Here is a 25,013-nt window from a genome sequence, read left to right on the forward strand (position 1 = left end):
TTCTTCCCCTGTATGCAGTAATCCTTTTATAGCATTGTTCCATTACCTAAATTACTATTATCTCTAAAAGCTGTTGAATTTTAACCTGATTGTCAAGGAAGAAACAAAAGAATTGGGCTGGTTTTCACAAATGGAGGAGACAGTGAAAACTTGAAAAACTGTTCAGATGTCTACACATAGAAAGACTAGTGTGTTCGTGGTTTTTTTTAAATTTTTATTCTGCCTTTAGACCTACCATTAGATGTCCATTGTTGTGTGTGCAAAAATAAGTAATTTTTTTGATAACAGATAATTTGTTCTTTAGCAGAATAATCAACATTAACACAAAATGGACCTAGTTGTCTGCGTGCCTCTAGTTAACATGCTTTATAGCTTGCTTGCATTCAGTTATTGATCTGTTTTTTATGTACCTTTTTATAAAATATTGTGTTCCTCCTACACTGGTGCATATTTTATCTATTTATCTTTATAGAATATCTATCTATCTATCGATCTCACGATTCCGGCATTCTGGGGTTTCTCACAGGTGGAGGTGGGACCTCCCGCTCTGAAACACAGCACCGCTGTACAAAAGAGCTGGGCTCCCTTGCAGGACCTGGTATCAGGCTTATGTCTTCATATTTGATTGCATCACCTATCACCTAGCCCTACCCCTGTGCACGCTACTATCTGTGATTTAAACAAAAACCTTGGAGAAACAAAGTGTCTGTGGATTTCTAAAATGTAACAAACCAAAGCACTTTCACTTATTATAGTGTCACAAGCTGCGAATCTCAAGAGTGTAACATCTCGGCAGCAAAAACCTACATTAAAGCCATTAATTGGATTATAGAACCAAACATCGTTGTTATACCAGATGTATTGCAACCAAAACGGCAGGTTTTCTTTTCCATTAAAAAACAAATAAATTAATAAATTGCTGCTCATTTTCAACTGCGGAGGCTTACATTTATAAGTGTCTTTACAGCTTTGCACCATAACAGTTATCTTTATTTTAGTGCCAAATTACTCCCTTGAAAAAACTTGAAAACTGTAAATGTGCTTTGTAACTATTGCAAGTTACCATGTGTTTGAAAAATATCTTCAAAAGCGTTGTAAGCCTGCATGACATATTTGTGTCATCGTATTCATTTACTCAAATGTTTGTTCTTGTTTATACTTCATGTTTAAAACCATTTATAATAGTTTAAAAAGTGGTTATTTTTAGATGTATGCTAATACAGATGGCATCAGTGTTTTGTTTTAGTACAGCAACCTTGCTCCTGACTTCCTGTGAAAGCTGGCAGCCACGACTGAATTCCCCAGCACTGCAAATTCTGGGCGGCCTTGCCAACTCGGGAAGGTCAGTCTAACAACTGTCACAGGAAGCATCAATTGCTTGAGTTGTCAATAGTGACCCACATTTGCAGAAAATTGGAGGGCCTTCTAATTAACTGAGGATCTGTAAATTGGAGTGAAGCTGCTTGACGAGTTCCCTTAAATGCTTAGTGTCAAGCCGCAGATAATCATTATATCTAACAAACTCCTGAAATTATCTGTCGCTATGAGACTAAATCAGCTTGTAAGGGTTCAGTTTTTTAAAAAAATGAATACTAAACAGTGTGAGTGTGGTAAGTTTCGGGTATTTTAAATTATTTTGTACATTAGGACATTTATTTTTAGGATTAGATGAGAAGGCTATGTTTTAACAAGGACAGACCACATTACTATTTACTACTAAGGCACTGTCATTTCTTAAGATGTTTTTTAAGGGAAAAGAGGTTAATCAAACAAGACATTAAGAAATGTTAATTTTCAGAAATCTGGCCTTTTGAATAAAGGAGCCAATAAATAAATACGTTAAAATAACACCACATGTTCTTATCAATTAGGTTCTGCCTTAGTATGTTCCACAATATTAAATTGCATATTTCTAAAAATATGCACAGTATAATTTAAAAAAAAAAAAGTTTACTAGAATGCCTGCCTTGTATTGTCATTAAATCTAATTTTATCAGTTTGTCAGCAAAAGCTAGATTTAAGTATTTCCCATGTAATGTTTGAAAGATGAACATTTGTTTCGGTGAGTACTTTGCCAATCCATAATCCTTCAGCCTGACTAGACTATCAATTATTCCTGCAATTATTTGTCTGGTTAGATATTTAAAATGTCATCCGAAAAAGATGATTACATATTCCAGAAAGCCAGGCACTGTACAATCAAATGAACTCGCTCTAGTTAAATGTGGTTTTGTACTAACCTGTCCTTCAAAACTGTGCTCATCAATAGCCAGTACAAGTGGCATCTCTCTACTGCTGTATGCTTAAAAGCAGTTGTTTTTTTTTGTTTGTTTTTTTGTAAAAGGAGGATGGACTTAAAGCTGCAGTTAATTTGACTCTTAATGAAGGAGGGGGGGGGGGGGGGGGGGAATCCTCTCTAGTTTGTCGCTGTATTTTTTTATTATTTATTTATTTTTCAAAGCAAAGAATCCTGTGGCTTGGGCTGTATACATTTTGATTATTTGCCATACAAGCTCCCATTTTGTGAACGCCTATAAAATAAAGAAAAATAACTCTTGCGTGATAATAGAAAAAAAAAATGTAGTAGGTTAAGCCCAGTACAGGTGGCAACAATTAAATGTAATTTTTTCCAGATTGTAATGATCTATAATTTACTTTTTTTTTTTTTTCCTGCTTTGATTCCGCACATATTTTTCAGCTGTTTGATTTTGCTCCAAATTGTCATGACAAATCTGAGGTGGCAAAGGAGGAGGAGAGGGGGTTTGTGAAAACAAGAATGCAGCGTTATTTTACTTAATTAGCCATGCGAGGTTCCATGTCTGCCTGTGATTGACTCTGTGTGTGTGTGTGTGTGTGTGTGTGTGTGTGTGTGTGTGTGTGTGTGAAGGTGTAATACTGTAGAATAATGGGAATAGATATGAGTCAGAGATTCTGCTGTTTATTCCATACTATTTAAAAAGACGAGTATGGAAAGATGAAACAGTTTTTAAATGTACAGGGTGGTCTGCTTGAATGTTGCTGCCTCAGTCACCCATGTGTCTTTATTAAGAGAGTTACAATGTGCACTGTACAGTAGTATTCTGGCAGGCCTCCATTATATAGAAAATCATGAGGGACTTATTCCATGTTTAGGTGAAGACTTTAGACAGAACCCCCTCAAGTACAAAGTATAACTAAAAGGAGATGCAGCACCCGGTGAGAGAAATTCAGTGTTTTATATGGCGCTGCTTATTCCAAAATTGTTTACAGCATACTGTAGGAAAGACATTTAATGTAAGGCCAGCTTCAGATCCACTGCATATACACTAAATGAAATCCGATTCTCTTGGTGTACCATTGTGTTCAAGTAAATCTTACTGTTTCTAATGTGATAGCAATCCCCTTGGTTTTCTAGCATTCGCAAATTGAAATTGTGTAAAATATAAATCGTTGGCTGTTTTTTTTTTCCTGCTAATTCTAACTTGTAGGTTTTAGGCAAATACTCATTGCTCAATAATAAACATACATTACATGGATTTGTGGGTTTGTAGGTGTATCATGGCGGAGGGTGGATGCGAACCGTTTTAGAGGGACCGACCGAGGACGTGACAGAATCTGCAATGGCAGTATACCACACAGTACGTTACATAGGCCTAGTACAAGCTATGTTCTTTTTCTTCAAACTATTTTGACAGCAGCGTTCAAAATAAATAGTTTTTCAAAGACATACAGTTTTATACATGCTTGATTTGTCAGACTCTGCCTGACATATGTTATAATTTCCATTCATTTCCATTCACATAGTTGGTGTGTATTTTTTTTTTGTGTTTCTTTTGTAAACAAATCCCTCAAGTTTAGGCATTATATTGATGAAAGGAGGTTGAGGTAAGCAAATAGACTGGGGGTAAGGGGAACTACCACCATGCTGAAGTTTAGAAAGCTGGTTTACATGGCTACACTGAACTATTGGAATATTTCCAATTAAACTGTCATGTCAATTTAATCCTGACATTCCTAGTGAAAGAAGGACAATACAGTTACTAAATTGTTACTAGTTAGTTCCAGCTTTAAAGAATGGTAAATTTTGAGCCTGAGCTTTATGATTGTTGTATCCTCAAATACATTCTGATAAAACATGTTCTGTAGCATCTTTCATGGGATTTAAGAGTCTCCTCTGATTTTGTTTTTTTATAAAAACAGAAAAAAACATGTTTTTGATCATTTCCTTACTGATATCTGTGTGTAAGCTATGTTGCATTCCTATTAAATACATAATAATGAATAATTTAAATCCTCAAGAGCCTTACAAGATGTAAATGATCTGCACTATCAAATGTAAAACTGCCTAGACACACAGTTTATAATGTAACAAAAACCAAGAACTGGCACATTACTGTATATCTATATACTGTAAACTGAAAGCATTTTGTAAGTGACAGGTAAAATAACTTTTGTGTTTTATATCCCAGTTTTGTATTGTAGGGTTAAGTTTCCTGGGGGTCTGTAAAAGCCCAGTATTTGAACATCTTTTTCATAACCGGTTGACCTAGTAGATTTTGTTAGGTATCTGTCTGATCAGTTTTCTCTTAAGGAATTTAATTTATACAATTTTCTATTGGGTTAAAGGAAATAAGACAAATCTGCTGCTTTCTGTACAGTGCCTGTTTATGTAAACTTATATATTGAAAATAAAAGTTTAAAAAAAAATGTCACATGAAAGAAGTTAACTTGCTAGTAAATATAGTTTATATTACTGGCATTGTAATTGTGCTGCATGTATTGCAAGAAGAGATGTGAGTAGCCATGCAGTTATCAAACTCACAGGCAACCAGGTTCTCATAACCCAGTAGTGGTGCTGTACATGTATGTGGAGTAACACATCTGACAATGTGCTCATTAAAGAGAATAAGCTTATCTCTGTTCAAACCTGAACATGTGGTATTTTTTTATTTATTTATTTATTTTTTTGACAATGCAAGTTTCTTTTAGAGTTTTGTTTATTTTCTGCATATTTTGTTTAATGTTGAAAAGCTTGATTTCTGAGTCGGTTTATTATCTAATCTTGTGAATGAGTTTGCAGAAGAGTTGGGTGCATTTAATGAGATTACAAATGCAATGTCAACCAAATTACAGGTCAGCCTGGAAGTACCATTGCAAGTCAATTATCATTTTAAATGTTTCTTTGCCTTCACGATTGTAAGCATTGTTTATTTTAGTTAACTGTGATGCATTCTTTCTTGCTGGCGCTCAGCAAGAGCATTTTAGTTTTGTTTTGTTTTTACAAAGGCATCATCTATTTAATAAACAGAAACGTTGAACTGCGTTAAATTATTAAACACACTTTTGACCGAAATGCCACTAATTTACTAAAAAGCCATGCCATGAACATCTGTAAGAAAAAGGACAAGTTATTCATCCATCAGCTAGCTTGTTCAGTTGGGTTCATAAGTTTGGACTGAAATACAAAATGCAAACCAGCAGGGCACCTTCTTTCCTGGTTTTGCTTTGCAGCTCCAGTCGTGTGTGAGTTTGTGCTTTACTTACGTTATGCAGTTAGTAACTATCCTTTTTGTTTGCAGCGCTGAATGTAGTGCATGGTTGAAGTCAATATGTGAGGCCTACATTACTATGATAGGAAGAGTATTTCCTGTACTCATGTTGTATTCATCATACAGGATAAATATTGAAACGTGTAAGTGATTAAAAACATAAATAAAATAGTCACATGTGTGGTATGTGTTTATCTATATGTATCAAAAGATACAATTCAAGGCAGTGTTAGACAAATACTCTTCATATACAGTATTAAGCATAGATCCTGGATTACAAAGATATGTAAAAAAGGAGTGCAATGTGTGCAAAATGTATGCAATTTACAGCTGTAACTTGCAGCTGTAACCTGCAATAAGGACTTACCTACTGCTATCGTCCTGCAATTTCAACCTTGGAAAGTTCTACAAAACACCCATCAAGATGGCAATTTCTGATGAGTATGTCATACAAAGACCTATATTTTCAATAGTTGATATCTCTACTGGAGTTATTCAAAGAAAAAAAAGGCAGAAGGTTGGTTCTGGAGACTCATGTTGGTCTTCTTTCTCTTTTGCAGGCAAAGATGAGCCCAGCAGTTATACTTGCACAACCTGTAAACATCCATTCTCTAGTGCATGGTTCCTCCTCCAGCACGCACAAAACACCCATGGGTTCAGGATTTACCTGGAGAGTGAGCATGGCAGCCCCCTCACCCCCCGCATGGGCATCCCTTCAGGACTTGGTGCCGAGTGCACCTCCCAGCCCCCTCTCCACGGGATCCACCTCGCCGACAACAGTCCTTTTAATCTGCTGCGGATACCCAGCTCTGTTTCTTCACGGGAAGCACCTAGCATGCGGGAGGGCCGCTTCCCACCCACACCCCCGCTTTTCAGTCCCCCTCCCCGGCACCACCTGGACCCTCACCGTATGGAGCAGCACCTGAGCGCCGAGGACATGGCTCTAGCGACACATCACCCGAGTGCCTTTGATAGGGTGCTGAGGCTCAACTCCATGGCAATTGATCCGCCAGCCATGGATTTCTCCCGGAGGTTGCGGGAGCTGGCTGGAAACACCACAGGGTCCACGCCACCCCTGTCACCCAGCCGGCCCAGTCCTATGCAAAGGCTGTTACAACCACCATTCCAGTCTGGTGGAAAGTCCCCCTTTTTGGCCACTCCGCCACTCCCAACCTTGCAGTCGCCAGCTGGTACCCCATCAACTCCTGGCCAGCAACAACAGCAGATGTCTGTAAAGGCCAAGTCGTGTGAGTTCTGTGGCAAGACTTTTAAGTTCCAGAGCAATCTTATTGTCCACCGACGGAGCCACACAGGGGAAAAACCTTACAAGTGCCACTTGTGTGATCACGCCTGCACCCAGGCTAGTAAGCTAAAGCGCCACATGAAGACCCACATGCACAAGTCCTCGCCCATGACGGTCAAGTCTGATGATGGCCTGTCCACAGCCAGTTCTCCTGAGCCAGGTACTAGCGATCTGGTGGGCAATGCTAGCAGCGCCCTCAAGTTGGTGGTTGCTAAGTTCAAGAGTGAGAATGACCACGGCTGTATGATCCCTGAGAACGGGGAGGAGGAGGAGGAGGAAGAGGAGGAGGAGGAGGAGGAAGAAGAAGAGGAGGAGGAGGAGGAGGAAGAGGAGGAGCTGATGGAGAACGAGGGGGGAAGGAACAACTACCACTTCAGCCTCAGCATGGAAGCATCCCACCACCACGAGAACAACAGAGGGGAGGAAGGGATCCCGCGCTCACTGCCAGAGGTCATGCAGGGCATGGGCATGGCAGCGAGCATGCAGCACTACAGCGAGGCCTTCCACCAACACAAGCGCAGGCTGCTGTCTTCGGAGATCGATGCCCAGAGAGACATGTGTGATGAGGACTCTGTGGTCGGGGAGTCAGACCGGATGGACAATGGCTCTGCCATCAATGGTAGGGGCTCTTCACCAAGTGAGTCGGCCTCTGTGGGCCTGTCTAAGAAGCTGCTGCTGGGTAGCCCCAGCTCCCTGAGCCCTTTTTCTAAACGCATTAAAACGGAGAAGGACTTTGACCTGCCGAACACAGCCATCCCCAACACAGAGAACGTTTATTCCCAATGGCTGGCTGGCTACGCTGCCTCCAGGCAGCTGAAAGACCCCTTTCTGAACTTCGGAGACTCCAGACAATCGCCTTTTGCCTCTTCCTCGGAGCACTCTTCCGAGAATGGCAGTTTACGTTTTTCTACTCCTCCTGGCGAGATGGATGGAGGGATCTCGGGCCGAAGTGGCACTGGGAGCGGGGGGAGCACGCCACACCTCGGGGGCCCCGGAAGGCCTAGCTCTAAGGAGGGCCGCCGCAGCGACACTTGCGAGTACTGTGGCAAAATTTTCAAAAACTGCAGTAACCTTACGGTCCACCGCAGGAGCCATACAGGGGAGAGGCCGTACAAATGTGAGCTCTGTAATTACGCCTGCGCCCAGAGTAGCAAACTTACCCGGCACATGAAAACGCATGGCCAAGTGGGAAAGGACGTTTACAAATGTGAAATCTGTCATATGCCTTTTAGTGTGTACAGTACCCTGGAAAAACACATGAAAAAGTGGCACAGCGATCGCGCCTTGAATAATGATATAAAAACTGAATAGAGATGTAACAATTACCTAAACCACCCCATCGTGTTCCCTGTAGATTTCCCTTTTTGGTAGTCCCTTGTGATTGCAACAATGGAAGTTAAGGATGTAAGAAAACGTGCTTGTCACCAGCACATCTCGTTTAATTTACCGTTGAATGCATGATCTGTATCAGGGCAATACTATTGCATTTACGCAAACTTCGAGCCTTTCTCTTGTGCAATAATTTACATGTTGTGTATTTTTTTTTATTAGACAGCATGTATGGTATGTTTTGGCTAATTTAAAAAAATATGTCCCTGGTTGGTTAGTTGTTGAGTAAATGTGTTGCTGTTTCCTTGTTATTTTTTACTAAAAAAAAAAAAAAAAAAAAAAAAAAAAAAAAAAAAAGCCATGCTGCATACATTCTGTAATACATATCATGTACAGTTTTGTTTTGTAACATGGAGGAATACAGCCTTTTGCTTAACCCTCTCTGGACAGGCTAGGAATCGCACTTAACATGTCTTTGTAAAAGATATTCTGTCCAAAAGGGGTTAAAAATATGAATTGGGTTATTTAAGGAAAAAAAAGCAAAGTAACAGCCTTGAATTTATAAAAATAAATAAATAAAAGAAATACATTTAAAATTAAATTTGTACTATCATTTGGTTAAAAAAAATCTGAGTGCCTTGGATCTATTGAAACTGCATTGGTTAATCTTCCTGTTTGTTATAAGCGTGGTGTCTCAGCTAGATACTGGAAGTGGGTCTTTTACGATTCTAATTAAGGTTCTTGCATCAAGCACCTGTCTGCTGTGGTCAACTGTGATTACGAAAGAGAATAAATTAATTGCGTAAATACAAATTTATAGTTAATCATCATTTAGCTACCTATCATATTTCTATTATGAGTATGTTTACTAGCATTATAAATGCTAAACGATGTGGGTTTTGTTTTTTTTTGTTTTTTTTTTTACTTTTTGATGGTATCCTAAACCATGACATTAAATGTGTTACACAATAAAGGGTTCCCCAAATTAAGCTTGTGTGTGTGTGTGTGTGTGTCATATATATATATATATATATATATATATATATATATATATATATATATATATATATATATAATAACTGTACTTGCTTGGATTTTCATGTTGTTGTTGCCCAAGCAGTATTACTTAAACAGGGCATTTGAATTCTTAATAGAATTTAACAAAACTGAGTTGCAGATACTGAAGGGGAGGTCGGAGGTTGGGACACCAGCCTTTTTTTTGGTGAAAGAATCATTTAAAGTTCACTTGCCAGTCCTTGTAGTGATGATTAACTATGAATTGCCCATATACGCATTGAAATCCTAAAAATAATTTCATTCACAAGAGTTGCAGTATATATGCCTGTGCTCCCTAATTTTTTTATTTTTTTATTTTTATTTTTTTACATTTTTCATACACTGTGTGCTATTTGTCTTGTATTTTTCTTATTATTATTAAGCTAGCATCCACCCCATTTGGTATTCAAATAGCACTTGACACTCTGCCTGTGAAGACTGTATCTTTTTCTTCAATCAGAGGTACAGGGCTTGAGTATAAAATAAGACTGCTCATATATAGGACAATTAAGTGCACTGTACAATTTTCCCAGTTTACAGCTATACACTTTAGGGAAAACTTGCTATAATGTTGACAAATGAATCTGATCTCATTGTTAAGCATCATAGAGAGAGAGAGAGAGAGAGAGAGAGAGAGAGAGAGAGAGAGAGAGAGAAAGAAAGAAAGAAAGAAAGAAAGAAAGAAAGAAAGCGTTGCCAGCCATTTCCTAGCCTAAGCCTAACTACTTGGCACAATGTAGCAGTGCTGTGAATGGGGGGGAAAAGCTACCCTTCTGTAAATGAATGATCGTACTCGCTACTTATGGTGCAAGGATTTTTGTGTACACGTTTTTTAAAATATAAATGTTAAAGAGTTTTTTAAAAGAACACTTCATTATCTGTAGGGGAACTGTATGTAATTACTTCATTGTCTTGGTGGTGTTCAAGACTTGATCACAATAAAAAAACAACAAAATAAGAAACAATGGTAGTGGATGTTCTTTGCCTTTTAGTTATTTATGGCTCTTCAGGTTAAATAAACTTGGATTGGGGAAAGGTATATAAGATATATATATATATATATATATATATATATATATATATATATATATATATATATATATATATAGACACACACACACACACACACACACACACACACACACTCTTAAATATAGGAAAATGCACACATGTTGATTCCTATGCTAAACACATTTATCGTCTCTACTTTATTCTGTATTTCTAGAATCGTATTTGAATTAAATGTTCACCTAGTGTAGGCACTATAGTATTTATATTGAGGCTTGTATTTTTAACTGTTGCTTGTTCTCATAAAAGGTATCAATGTACCTTTTTAGTAGTGGAAAAACAGGCTGCCACAGGTATATTTTTTTAATTTGGCAGGATAATATAGTGCAAATTATTTGTATGTTTCAAAAAATAAAAACCAGTGTGGCATTGTATAGACAAGAAGCCATCTAATGGTCTCTTAAAGGAGTACTCTCAGAATGTCACACCAATAGCTGAAACAGGTGGTTGTACATATCTTTATTTCTTTTCTCTCCTGCTGCCATAGTGTATGCAGTACTGCAAGCTAATGTTGGTTTGTTCTGTAGTGTGCTTTTTGTCCCTTAACTTCTCTCACCCTACTACATTCCAGCATCTTAATAAAGAAAACAAAATTCATATGCAGTAAAAAAAAAAAAAAAAAAAAAAAAAAAAAAAAAAAAATTAAAAAAAAAAAAAAATTTTAAAAGTTTTTGCAGTTTTTTTTTTTTTTTTTTTTTTTTTTTTGTTGTTTTTTTTTTTTTTTTTTTTCATTGCCAAAATATAAATGGTGCTTTATATTTAGATTGGGAAAGAATTTCATATGCAAAGCATATTTAAAAAAAAAAAAAAAAAAAAAAAAAAAAAAAAAAAAAGGAAAGAACGGGCCAACCGGCCTTGAGTTAATACTTTTTTGTAAATGGCAATGCAGACTATTTTGTTATCAGCCTTTTCTATTCCTGTTATGAAAGCTGTTTGTTGTAACTTGAACTTGAACTTTATCTTTTACTATGGGAGTCGCTATTTATTATTACTTATGTGCTCTGTTCAAAACGGATGTACTGAAATTGATCTTTTTTTTATGGTTTATTTTTTTTTTTTTTTTTATTTTAAAGATGACCAAAGGTCATGACAACCTGGCTCTTTTTGTTGTATTTGTTTCTGGTCTATGTTGAGTTCTATTGGAAAAACCACTGTCTGTGTTTTTTGGCAGTTGTCTGCATTACCCTGTTCACACACCCATTTTGTCCCTTTATTGAAAAAAAAATTAATAAAAAAAAATAAAGTATACATCTCTCTGACTCTGGATCCTTATTCAACACTACCCCCTTGGCATGAAGATGAAGTTGTTTCATGTGCATTCGCAACTTTGTTATTTTTCTTACCTATATGCCATCCTTCTTGGTAAAGTGGGTCCCTAGCTTTAATTCAAAGTTGTGAGACAAGGAAAATAGTTTTGGGTCATCCAAGTAAAATAAACCCTGGTGGTCTTTCTTTCTGTCCAGTGGGTCCCTGTCGCAAAATCACAATTACAGTTGGCATTAATTGATGTTTTTGTTGGCAGCCAACCACACAGAGCAATGGAGGCTGAACGCCCTGCCCGAGGGTTGTTTTGGCTCCAGGACAGGGATGGGGCATTGAGAAGGTCACACTGTAGCTGCCTTTGCCATACCTGTTCTATTGAAAACCCCTCCCGTCTCTGTTTCTATTTGACACCTTTCACAAGCAGTGAACTTCACAATCACAACCTTCATTATATAGAAACTTAATTGTGTTATACAGCACCTATGGGACAGGCATTTGCTGGACTCGTGAGTCAGAATGAACAGTTGGTTCATCATTATTACAAATGAAATTAGGGATCGTATTTAAAACATACATTTTATTTATTTTATTTCCAGAGCCAGACTGACATATTCAAAATATTTTAGTTAAAAGATCAAAAGAGTTATTGTTTGTCCTACTTTTAAAGTGCTTTGATTTAAGGCTGTTAGTTCCAATGCCACAGTCACAAATAGAGAATCAATTGTTTGTTTATTTCTCAGTTTGTGGTAAGCAAATTCCTTATGAATTTATTTTAAAGAAAAATATATATCCCACAGAATTGGCATGAGCTGGATTTATCTGTTTAGTTTGCATGATGCATATTGAATATTTAGAAACCACAATCAGATATTCAAATATTAACTTTTATTAGGATAATCACATTGCTACATAATTCCCTGCTAACAATGCTAACTGCTGTACTCTGAACAATGTAATAAAACAAATCAGTGACATTTTTCTAACATTGCGATAAATTAATTGTATAAAACTGTGAACCATTGAAGCCTTTACAAGTATCAGCTTATATGAAAAGTATGTGCAAACCACCATTGTGTGTTTTATAACATTTAAAAAAAATAAAAAATCTATACAAGCATAACCCCACTGTCCCAATAAACTTGTTTTTATTTTATTATTTAACAATATTCAAGTAATATAATCTTTCTCAGCTATTAAGAGCCTGTTGTAAAATAAAATAAAGTAAAAGTCTCCAATGCCTTGTAAAATTGGAAGGCTTGTCTCTTTGGTTTCTTATTTGGCTCGAATGTCAAGTGTTGTATACGAGATCCTGTTCTGATGATTTAGCAACACTAAGAAAGTAAGCTGGTTTGGTGGTTTTCTTTATTCAGGCACCCTTAACAATGGAGAAAAAAAAAAAGAAAATCTGAACTACACAGAAGTCTTTAATTTAATAATAAGGAAAAGTGAATTAAACCACTCTGCAAGAACCATGCTACATGCAAGTTTGAAAATTATATTATAATTCTATATTATATCTATTTCAGTAGCAATACATTATACAGGGCAGGCTGATCTATACATATACACTACTTATTGTGCAAACAGTGCCGACTCAGTGTTATATCATGAACTAGAGCAGTGGTATAATTTTGGCACAGGCATAAATTGATCTTACTTGGCTGTTTGAATAGGAACAGGTTCTGCATCTTACACATATATATATATATATATATATATATATATATATATATATATATATATATATATATATATATATATATATATGTCAACACTACTCTGTTTTAAAGATTGCTCATCTCCAAGACAATTCAGAGAAAGTGGATTCGTAACTAAATATACTATGGTGTTTCCTTTGTCTGGTGCAACAAAAAAAAATAGAGAGATAGAAAATTCAATTCTAAATATTGAAATGTATTATTTTTCTTAATAACAGTCAGCGAAATTCAGTGCTTACTAACATACTACTCACGAATGATTGTACAGCTGTCAGATCTTTCATTTTCCCTTTGGCTACTCACTCGTCTTCAGTTTTCATGCAGAATACGGCCTCTGCTTGGTTATGATTGGACAGCTGTGTAAAACTAAGGCAGATATTTGATTCTTCTATTGGTTAAATGTACTGTCAGTACCTGCACCTGAAACAGACACAGTTTATGTCCCACCCAGCTAACTTATGATTGGGCTTCCTCAGACACAATGCAGATATTCAATTGGTTGATCGTATTGCAGAAGCCATTCAGGGAAAAAAAAAATGTTGTGTACATACAAGCACAGCATAAGTGAACAGCGCTGTCAACAGACTGCTGTGGTGCTTTTGTTGGAAAACATGTTTAAAGCTTTCTTTATTTTCTCACGCTACGACCAGCCGGAAATGTGTTCACGACCCATAATTTAAGAACGGCACAATGGCCTGGCTTCGCGGGCACCACGTTAAGGACCACTGAACTAGAGCCTAAGGGTTACAAAAGACTAATGGCATTAATGCATAATCGAGGCGACTTGCCATTTTATTAATAATATCCTTAATGTGCAGCTAAAACAAAACTATAACTACATCTGCAATAAAGATATAAACAGAACAAGTATATACTGAGAGATGTTTTGTTCACAAATGAACACTGTATTTGTGTTGTTAGTATAGACTGGGATTTCTGTTAATTAGCAATGAAAATAGGTATTTTCTAAGAAGAGTTTGCAAGCAAACAAAAAGATACAAGTTCCAGAGAAAATTAGATTATCCAGGCCAGTCCGATCTGTTCTCACAAAATGACATATTCTGTAGTTTATCTTTGTAATTTATAATTTGACTACTTCAACCACATCTTAGACTGAAATCTGGGAATCTGCTCTTGAGTGAGCGAAATAAAATGAAAGAGAACACCTGAAGAAATAATTAAACATTTTTTACAATTTCACATTTACCACGCTTACTAACAATTCCAGTAAAAATAAATCTTTCCCAACCTCTGTCTGTTTTAAAAGCTGAATTTGTGAAGTGAGGTGATTTGAAAAACAATCTTAGGGTATGCGTCTGTGATTTCTGAAATGTTTTGTATAGAGATTTTCAATGTACGTACTCACAGAACAACTATTCCAGTCAGACTGTGTGTGTATATGTAGTTTATGGTCATCGCTCAGACCACTTACCCATCTGTGTTTACATGACACTGGTCAACCTTTTTACAGAGTTATGTAAAAAGCCTCTTCAAACAGCAAGCATCCACACTCATCTCGTATTGGAGGTTTTATGGTGTGAGGATACCACTGATGAAACTACTCCACCTTGACTGTCAACTACATTAAATCCCATTAAATTCCCTTCATTTTAACACACACCTCATTACTGCATGAACAACACTTGCCCCCCTTCTCTCCCTCCCCTCCCTCCCCTGTAAATGTAATGATGAGAGTAGCGAACGTGCTATCTAAAATCATTATTAGGAATGGGTAATCCATTTCAAAAACAATAGTTAGCCTAATAATCTGCCCTTAACGTTGTTCAAAGGTGGCCATGTAGCACAACATAAAAGTGGTGTGCTGAGTATAAGTGCTTTGGGATTTGTTTGTCCATTCATCCATTTTTAATCGAAGTATGTAAGCCTTGTACACCTGAGGTGTTTCTATTGTCTTAACTTCACTTAGGCTGATGTGAAAAAAAACTAAATGAAGTATATGAGCCTGTGTAACGGCTATTCTTTGTGTGTATTTTAATAGAACTGTCATTCTCGTTTACTGGATGATGACTTAAGCACTATTTTAAATGGAAAAGGTGAAATGCTTAAATCAACTTCATTTACCTACACACTGCTGAACTGAACAAATATGAAATCCATACTGTACAGTGTAAAACCTTTCTCATAATTTCATGCTGGCTGAAATGTTACTGTTTTTTTTGTCTGCTTATTTCAGTTTTCCTTAGTATAACTTCTCAGCTAGTAGCCCAGCTAGCCATCATACATATATCAGTCAATGAGTCTCCTCTAAAGAGGGACCATGATGTAGCCACTCCTCGGGTAGAGGGAGTGGCCACCAGCCCAGGTGGTGGTAAGGCCGGCATTGGTATATGCTGTCGAAACTGTGTCCACAATCCAGTGAGCCAGCTTCTGCAAATATATATTCATTCTGGCACACTAATGGAAAAGCCTGGAACCATTTGAGAAGGTTCAACCATTTAAGGGGGGGGGGGGGGGGGGGGGGGGGGCAAATTAGTTTAGGGTTAAGGGTCCTTACCGACAGACAAAGAGTTGGTTAGCCTGACGCAGAGCTCTTGTTCTGTCAACATAACATCTCAATGCCCAAACCGGGCAGAGGGAGTTTAGTCTCCGAACCTCCTCAGAAGAAAACTGAAGGGGATAGAAAGCCTCTAGTTCCACTGACTGATTTAAGTGGAAAGCCGTAACCACCTTAGAGAGGAAAGCGGGGTTTGTATGTAACTACACCATTGTCCCAAACACGCATTCAGGATCTGTGCACCGACAAAGCCTGTAGCTCACGACTCGCTTTGCGGAGGTGATGGCTAACAAAAAGGCTGTCTTCACAGAGAGATACTTCGACTTTATGGAATAATAAAATAAATTTAGTTTAAAACTAACAAAAGTCGTCCATATTGCTATTCATAAAATGTTCTGAGAATACGGCTGATTGTCTTAAAGCACTTTACGACTAGGTATACAGTCATTCAAGAACAAAAATCCGCCATCAGCATTATTAATGTTCCCTGGTTGCCGTCAGTAGCTGTTGCAAAAAGAAAAATGGAATCCACCGACTGTAGCCTAGAGGTGCCGAAGCAGAAGAGGGCACCGAAGCTGACCAAATATTGAAGCACTCAGGCACCAAGGGTGCAGAAGCACCGATGATACTGAGTGCAGGTAGGCTCTAAGGCACCGAAGCACTGAGGAAATGAGGGCACCAAGTGCACCGAAGCTCTGAAAGGCGCCAAAACACTGAGCAACCTGGGAATATAGCACTGGTGCACTGAAGTATTGGAACACCGAGTGCAGGTGGTTACTGATGTGCTGGGGCATTGAAGCACCGAGGCACAGGGTGTCTATGCACTGAAGGCACTGAAGCACCAGGCACGAGGCTCTGAGGCACCGAGGGAACCAAAAGCGCCGAAGGACTGAGGCACGGTGCATCTACTCACCAAGAGAGCTGAAGCACTGAGCCTGTGATGCATCAAGGATACCGAAACACCGAAGGGCACGTGCATTGAGGGCACCAGGAGCACTGAAGCACGGAGCATCTAAGCACAGAGGCTGTGATGCACCGAGGGCACCAAAGCACTGAAGGGCACCGAGCGTCTAATAACCTAGGGCGTAGAAGCACAGAGGCACAGAAAATCTGAGGCACTGAGGTCGTAAGTATGGAGGGTACTGGGCAGGTGCTTGGTCTTAACTGCATGCAGTCACACAACCTGGGGTAGCGCGTAGCATACGCTGAGGTGGTTACACAGGCTCGAATGGCTGCATTTAGGCACTTTTTTTTTAATTTAACTGGAAGAGCAGTAAAGAAAAAAAAAAAAAACACACACACACAACAGCAAGCTGTGGGGTAGAGCAGTCACCGCACCAGGCAGGAGAACTGTGACTTTTTTATTATTTCTTTTTTTTTAGGCCAAGCGCACCAAGCAGGTGGGCCGTGACAATCCAGCAGAGTCGATTCAACAGCGGGGCACGGCAGAGCTGGGTCCCAGTGGAGGAAATCACATGTCTCTTTTTTTTCTGCAATAGCAGGAGAAAAAACACACACAACAGCACAACATTTATAGCTCAGTTTACATATGCAGAGTTTCTGATTCTGGGGAAGTGACAAGCTGACTTCGAGCAATGTAAATATTGCAGGGGAACTCCACAATAACTCGAGTGAGAGCTCTTTCACACAGAGTCAATCACAGCAACTGGAGAGGTTAGTATACTTACCTTACCTACCTGATTGTGAGAAGCAAACAAGGAAGTGAGCTCCGTGGAATGACTGTTTGTTCCCTCAGGAGGCGGAACCAAGCTATCGGCTGCTCGGACATAAAATGCTCAGCAAATACCTGACCTGTGGCAGGCATATCCCAAAAGTATTGGTTGATGGTCGTCTTTGAATTGAAAGGGAAACACCTGCCTTGTAATCTTCATATATCCTTGACTGTCTGAAGATGTACGAGTACATTGTAACACTGGAAGTCAAGTCAACTCAAATTTTAAAATGGTCTGTGTTGGCTGCAAAAAAAAGAAGTAATAAGCAGACGAAATAGATTTTTTAAAAACAACCTTGCATAACATATTCAGCGATATTTTCGGGTTTTGTAAACCTTTATAAAATATGTTGACACATTAATTACAATGACCATGTAATTCCCATAGACTATTTTGTTTTTTTATGAAGTTTTAAAACCACACATACAGTCAAATTATTAGTAAATGATATAACATCATATATGCCACTGAAGCCTATAATCATAGATGTAAACAGCTAGTGTTTCTCCCTCTGTTACATTTTCTATCATTACAAAGACAGACACACAACTGAAATCAGTGTCCTTCTCCACAAGTGTCTTAATGATATCCTGACCTATTACTGTTGTGTGGTTAGAATCAAGATGCAGTGTATCTACTAAGTAAGCAGTAAGTTCTTCTGAATTAGCAGTTCTCTGAGGGATAAAAATAATGTAGAAAACACAATTGCCTTGATCATCATTGTCCTCGTCGCATACAACGCAAACAGACTCAGAATCATTCATTTTTCCATTTAAATATTCTTTGTGTGCTGCATACACTTTAGGGAGATGCTCTCGTCTGAGTATGTCAAACTGTTAGGCACGGCTCCACAATTTGGCATTTTTTTTCATTAAAAAAACTTTGTAATATTTCATTGACCAGCCATTGTATTGATGTTCGCTGCAATGAAGGCTTCCACTAATTCAAATGTGTTGACATTACGTGTTTCTCCACTTTCTGTGCTCTTTTTAAACAATCCTGTGATTGTGACCTACTTGTTCTGTAATTGTTTAGCGTGAAGTTCAAGTTTAATTTTCTTGTTTTTGAGTACTGCGCTGTCACGATGCTTGTTAAAAATATCTTTTCTTAGATGATCCAAAGACACATTACAAGTTGAGCAAAACAGAATCTCACAATATGCATGCAATGTCCCATTTTCGTAGCTCTGAACGCAATATTCTGCTGAAATGAATTTAGCTTTTTTTGATTTGTCAGCTGTCTGCATTTTTAATGTTAATCATACAAAGCAAGCTAATAAATTATCAATAGCTAAATAACCATTTTAAACTTCCTGCCTATGACTTGCATGTTACTTTATTGAACAGTATGAGGAATTCACCAATCATGAAGCCGGTATTTGTTTGACTCCAAATGCACAGCATTGACGCCAGACCATGTTCAGCTACTGTAGCGCTGCTTCTACTTGATAAAAGTATGAAATGAACAGGGGAGGTGAAGAGTAAAATGTATATTTCTCACGGTAGGCAGTGAAATACATGATTTCTGTGAAATTCGTGATACTGTGAATTTTCAGGGGCCCTACATATAAGGCTAGTATGATCTGTGCTCAGTCTGCATCTATTATTATTATTCCTCACACAGCCCTAGTAACATCTGCCTGGTCCGAAATACAGTATAACGTCGCATATCTGACCCCCTGTGGGCTGGGGTATAGGCAGATATGTGAAAAAGTCAGATTTGCGAACATCTATAGAAAAAGCATTTACACATCCATAAATAGGTTAGTGAACAAAAACAACATGCAAACTGCTTTAAACATGGAGACATTTTTGCTTTACAAGTAAGCAAACGTAAACAAGACTAATTAGGCTACAAATACACAGTGTTGCTATGCGGTTTGCAATAAGCCATCTCCAAGCAAACAGTAAATGTACAGTAACCTGCAACTGATGGCTTCTTTCTTAACTCTAGAAGTCCTTGCCTCCATGGTTCTGCTTTCTTAATACCTCTGTCACGCTACTTTGCGCTCTTTTTTGATATTGCCAACAGCCGATAAGCAGCTCAGTTTGAATATTGCTTCAGCTATTTAAAAAATGGCCAGTAAGGATTGCTTATATGAAGCTTGCTTTGTTTAATTCAATTGCATTTAAAAGCTACAACATGGTGCCAATATCTCCAAGCGTGCACTTCATCATATAAACACATTGCAAAAAAAAAGCTTTCTCGACTGGTGTATTGGAACGACAGTGACATACGCAGCTGACTGACACATGCACACAGCCCGCCTCTCTTAAAGGGGAACGCACCAAAAGGCTGATTGCTATAACACTTTCTTTCTGTTTCCATCGCGGAAGCTGCATTTGCTGCCAATGCCATTACTCTTGTAGCCTACTTTTACTATTTATTTATTTATTTATTTAGCAAGGCGGTTAATTGATCAGGGCAGTTATGTGATGGTCAGATATGCGACGTTCCACTGTACAGTACTCTCTCCCTGACTCTTCTCACTCTTCTGTGCAGCTCTTCTGCTGTTTCTGTGACACCACCTGGTTTCAATAAGCGGTACTTTAAACACTTGTAGTATGGTTTGCATATCAAATACCTTGCAGTATTTTGTGACGTAATTGGCATACATTTCCACACATTAGCATTATGCGTTATATTTAAATGACTTGAACGTGGTACTTTTTCAATGCACTTTTTTTCTATGCACTAGGTTGTCTGCCACTGGTTAGTGAATACAGCAGGTGTACAGAGCATGCAGTAAAGGCTTACTGTGTGCAAACACGTTACCACTGTTTAGTGAATGAGGCCCATTGTCTTTGTGTAAATATAATGTAGGTGCTTGAAAGTTAGAAAGTGCTGCTACTAAAACAATGCGTTCTGATTGTGTAGATAGGTTTTTTTTTTTTGTAAGATATTTGAAGCACTACCTTCTTGGTGAAGGTTTGGCCTTTGGTACTTTAATGGGTGGAGAATAGAAAAGTAAATAAACCAGCCAAATGCTTGACTAACTAGCTGTTTAAGTCTTTGCTTTAGGATACAAGTTCGCAAGCTTATCTGTCTTTCTGGCCTTGACTGGTCATCTTATGTTTCTTCTACTTTTTTTTTTAAGGATGTTGTGATAGTCTAATTGCTGCCCTTGCCCTGGACCTAGCTGTTTGTCAAACATCTGAGGTTAAAGTCTGTAGATAGAAGGAGAACCTGGAATGTAAGGTGTGGACAGCTGAGATAAAGTAATGTCTGCAAGGGGTTATGTCTGCTTTCTGTCCTGTTTCAGAGTTTAAAGGTTGTAGTATTAGTCTAAAGGCAAAAAATACAGGTCTCTTTATTTTTTTTTGTTATCAGAGAGGTGGAAAACTATATCTTTTCAGAAATAAAAGGGATTAGATACTTATATTTCTTCAGCAGTCGTTCCAACTGGAAGACTGACAAAAAGATTCTAATGCTTTTTGGGCGAGGCTCTGGATAACTTGAGCACTTATAACTTAAGGGTGCAAGGGTTACTTGGCAAAAGACCCCAAACGCCAACCACAAAACAAATATGAAATGTGTGACTTTGAACTTAATCTGGGTATTAATGGGTTTTTTTTGTTGTTTTTTTTTTTATAAACTAGGCCTCTTTCGTTCAGGTGTAGTGTGTTTTCTTAAGATAAAAGCTTTTACAGCTTGATGTAAAGCCTCTGACTGCTCTTACCAGTGAAAGTTTTGAAACACTGCTTTCCCCCTCACTCCTACTTGGAGAAGTTTACAGTTGTAGTTAGACAAGTTTCAGGATGGCAACATATACCATGCTGTTCGATTTCTGGCACCTTGTGTTCCACAATATTTATCAATCTCCACAATCTCACTCACAACATTTTGGGGCTTTAAAAGAAAATTAAAAAAAAATAAAAGACAACTGGAAAATGAAAGACAAAAACCCAGCCACATTTTTTGATAGCATAAATATGACTCTATATCGGATACAAACTACAGGGAAAATGAAATGTTCAAAATCCTGCTTAATATTATTTACATTATTTTTGTTTGAATATGTATTAGTCATTATGAATCTACAATATAGAAAACCCTTGCTGTAAACCTTCTAGAAAAAATAAAAATAAATAAATCCTTGAAAATTAAATAGCTCCCTTTGAGGTATAAGTTGAACAGTGTTTCTCCCTTAGCTTTAGGGGCTGGATAGGTCTGCAGAGGTTAATTACTGGTACACTTGGAAAAAAGGACAAGCCACTTTTGAAAAGGTACTAATGAAATAGAGCAGCTGAAAATTTTGTCTCAGATATTTTTTCAGGAGTGAAGCTGGGACTACCAAACACAATGGTTGTGTTTAAAACAAAAAGAGTCTGTGTTATGTCTAGTGGTCTCTATGTTTTGTGTTAAAGTGACCCTTGCACTGTGCTATTTCCTTGTGTATTAATACACATGGTCACACATGTAGTCAACATAGCCTTTTGGGATGGACCTTACTTCAGACCTATCTAGACATGCCCATTAGAGATTAAGCAGAGATGAAAGGTTATGTTTTAAAAGTTAAAGATTAAGTTTCATGTGACTGGACACTTTTGCTGAGAGGGCTAGTGGAAAAGAAATCTCTAATTCTTGTGGAAGGATCATACATGAACCATAAAATGATCTGTAATTAATATGACTCCACTTCCGGCTGGTGTGGGCAGCCTGGTTGTTTATTTGCATACTATTCTAAGTTTAAAGTTGAAGCCTGTAGACTGGAAGGGCAAGAGCTTTTATAACTTCTTGTTTTTTAAGTCTTTGTATCTCAGGGGTTTGACATGACCAGTGACATGCCTGGGGCAGCCCCTATTTTACAACAGTCACATCTAGGTCAACAGAGGGATTATGTGCTATTTAAAGCACTTTCACAACTGAGCTGCTGAATCATCTTTCCTAATTGTTTTTTTTGTCTTGCTTCAGACGAAACCCTCCTATAATTCAATTAAATATAACTAAAAGGAAAACTCTTTCGAAGATAGTAGCTTTCTCCATTACATCATGAGCATAACAACTCACTTCAACTTATTAGCTCATATACAGTACTGTAATGTATTTTATATATAGGTGTCCAGGAAAGCAATATTGTGTAACGGTAGGTTCCATTGTAAGATTTATCTAAAGAAATTATGATTTTATATTCCAACAATATCAGTTTACGCTAAGCCTGTTGGTGACAAAAACTCAAATATATAAACATATATATAAATATTGATTGATTGATTGATTGTCTTAATATTATTTTATGTAGTAAAATTGCATCTCACATAAGACAACCCTTAGTCTGTGAATTGGACCAATAATGGGTGCAAAAGCAAAATGCGTCCGGAAAAAATAATAGCCCCAACAGTGCAGGAAAAATACCTCTGGGCAGTAACAAACAAATCTTATGACTATTATGAAGCACAGCCAAGTTCAATTTTCAAAACAGTGAAAATGTGGTTTGCTAGCAGTTGATAAAAGGCAGCACAGACAGTTAAGTTCCTGTATAGAGTACATGATCTGGTCCTAATATTATTCAAACAGTGCTTTAAAAAACAAATTATTATTAATTAAATTATTAATATTGTTACATGTAACATGCAAATGTCTATAAATTGCACACTTTCGTGTCAAGGGGTCTGTTTCTCATATGACTGATTAACTTGTTATGCAACTGCATCCCTGACATATATTTTATAATACTGTATATAAAAGCTACATCTTCACAGAGAATAGTCCCAAATGTGAGGAATATCTACAATAGTCACCTTATTGATACCCTGTATTAATACATATTTGTACAAATGCTGTCATTTTCAGCGTTGATAGTAACTAATAAATACAGCTGTGTTAGTAATTTACAGTGTGAATATTCCTATACCCCCAATGCAAGTACAGAACAGAAGCTGCAGCAGAGCAGCAAGATTTCTTTTTTTTTTTAATTGCTAGGTTTACCTGGGCTCAACAAAGTGATTAGTCAGGTTATGGATGACTCTCTGTGCTTTTTTTTGTATCCATGAAAGTATACAAAGTTTATTTTTATCTGATTACTTCACAGGCAGTCAGGTCAGATTATTAAAAACAGTGAATTTCTGAAACTATACGAACTCTGCATATTGAATTGAATCACTAATATTTCACATAGGTTGTTACAGTGATTTTTTTTTTTCTTTATTAAATAATGTAATACCTTGCTATGTAAGACTTTAACAGTGGAAAACAGTTCATTTCAATTGGTCTAGCCTATCACAATAACTTGGAAGGAGCGGAATTCATGTAATGAACTTCAAAATGTAGTTGCTTGAGTTGAGTTGTCTGAGATCTGAGAACAGGATTGATATCTACCTATAATTTATATCAGCCTGTGACAGGATAGTGCTGTGGGCCCATATGTTACCGGCAGGAAAGGAGACTCAGACACATAAAAGCTGCAGTTTAAGCACTGATACACAAGTTTAATTTACAAATAAACAAAATAAAAAAGGTTTACACCAAAATAACCCAAACCAAACAAACAAAAGGGGACAAGGGCCAACATACAGTTAAACACAAACACCAATGGAAGACTGGCATTCGCCTTCACTGATCATTATACATATAAACCAACCAACATTCTCCCGTGTTTTTGGCAGGGACAGGAATTAACCCCATCCCTGCCAACCACCACTAAAACACCACAAAACACTATTTACAAGAAGGGCCCTGTCCTGCCTTCTATCTACACTGGAGTAAATCATGTTTGTACATCAAGTTACAGCTTGATACAGCTTTAAAAATTGAGTATATATATATATATATATATATATATATATATATATATATATATATATATATATATATATATATATATAGTACTGTGCAAAAGTTTTAGGCAGGTGTGAAAAAATGCTGTAAAGTAAGAATGCTTTCAGAAATAGACATGTTAATAGTTTATTTTTTATCAATTAACAAAATGCAAAGTGAGTGAACAGAAGATAAATCTACATCAAATCAATATTTGATGTGACCACCCTTTGCCTTCAAAACAGCATCAATTCTTCTAGGTACACTTGCACACAGTTTTTGAAGGAACTTGGCAGGTAGGTTGGCCCAAACATTTTGGAGAACTAACCACATTCTTTTGTGGATTTAGGCAGCCTCAGTTGCTTCTCTCTCTTCATGTAATCCCAGACAGACTCGATGATGTTGAGATCAGGGCTCTGTGGGGGCCATACCATCACTTCCAGGACCCCTTGTTCTTCTTTACACTGAAGATAGTTCTTAATGAATTTCGCTGTATGTTTGGGGTCGTTGTCATGCTGCAGAATAAATTTGGGGCCAATCAGATGCCTCCCTGATGGTATTGCATGATGGATAAGTATCTGCCTGTACTTCCCAGCATTGAGGAGACCATTAATTCTGACCAAATCCCCAACTCCATTTGCAGAAATGCAGCCCCAAACTTGCAAGGAACCTCCACCATGCTTCACTGTTGCCTGCAGACACTCATTCGTGTACCGCTCTCCAGCCCTTTGGCAAACAAACTGC

At 37.6% G+C, this 25,013-nt stretch overlaps 1 protein-coding gene across 2 annotated transcripts in view; it reads left to right on the forward strand.

Moving 5' to 3' along the window:
- Positions 1-9,073, forward strand: part of LOC121317274 (B-cell lymphoma/leukemia 11A-like) — a 43,207-nt gene extending 34,134 nt beyond the window's left edge. For both annotated transcript variants that reach the window (XM_041253026.1, XM_041253025.1), the window contains one exon: positions 6,089-9,073. In XM_041253026.1, the coding sequence (XP_041108960.1) occupies positions 6,089-8,142 (2,054 nt within the window). In that variant the 3' untranslated portion in view covers positions 8,143-9,073. The remainder of the gene's footprint in view (positions 1-6,088) is intronic.
- The last annotated feature ends 15,940 nt before the right edge of the window (positions 9,074-25,013 follow it).

This window comes from Polyodon spathula, chromosome 6 (assembly GCF_017654505.1).
Source record: "Polyodon spathula isolate WHYD16114869_AA chromosome 6, ASM1765450v1, whole genome shotgun sequence".
NCBI lineage: Eukaryota > Metazoa > Chordata > Actinopteri > Acipenseriformes > Polyodontidae > Polyodon > Polyodon spathula.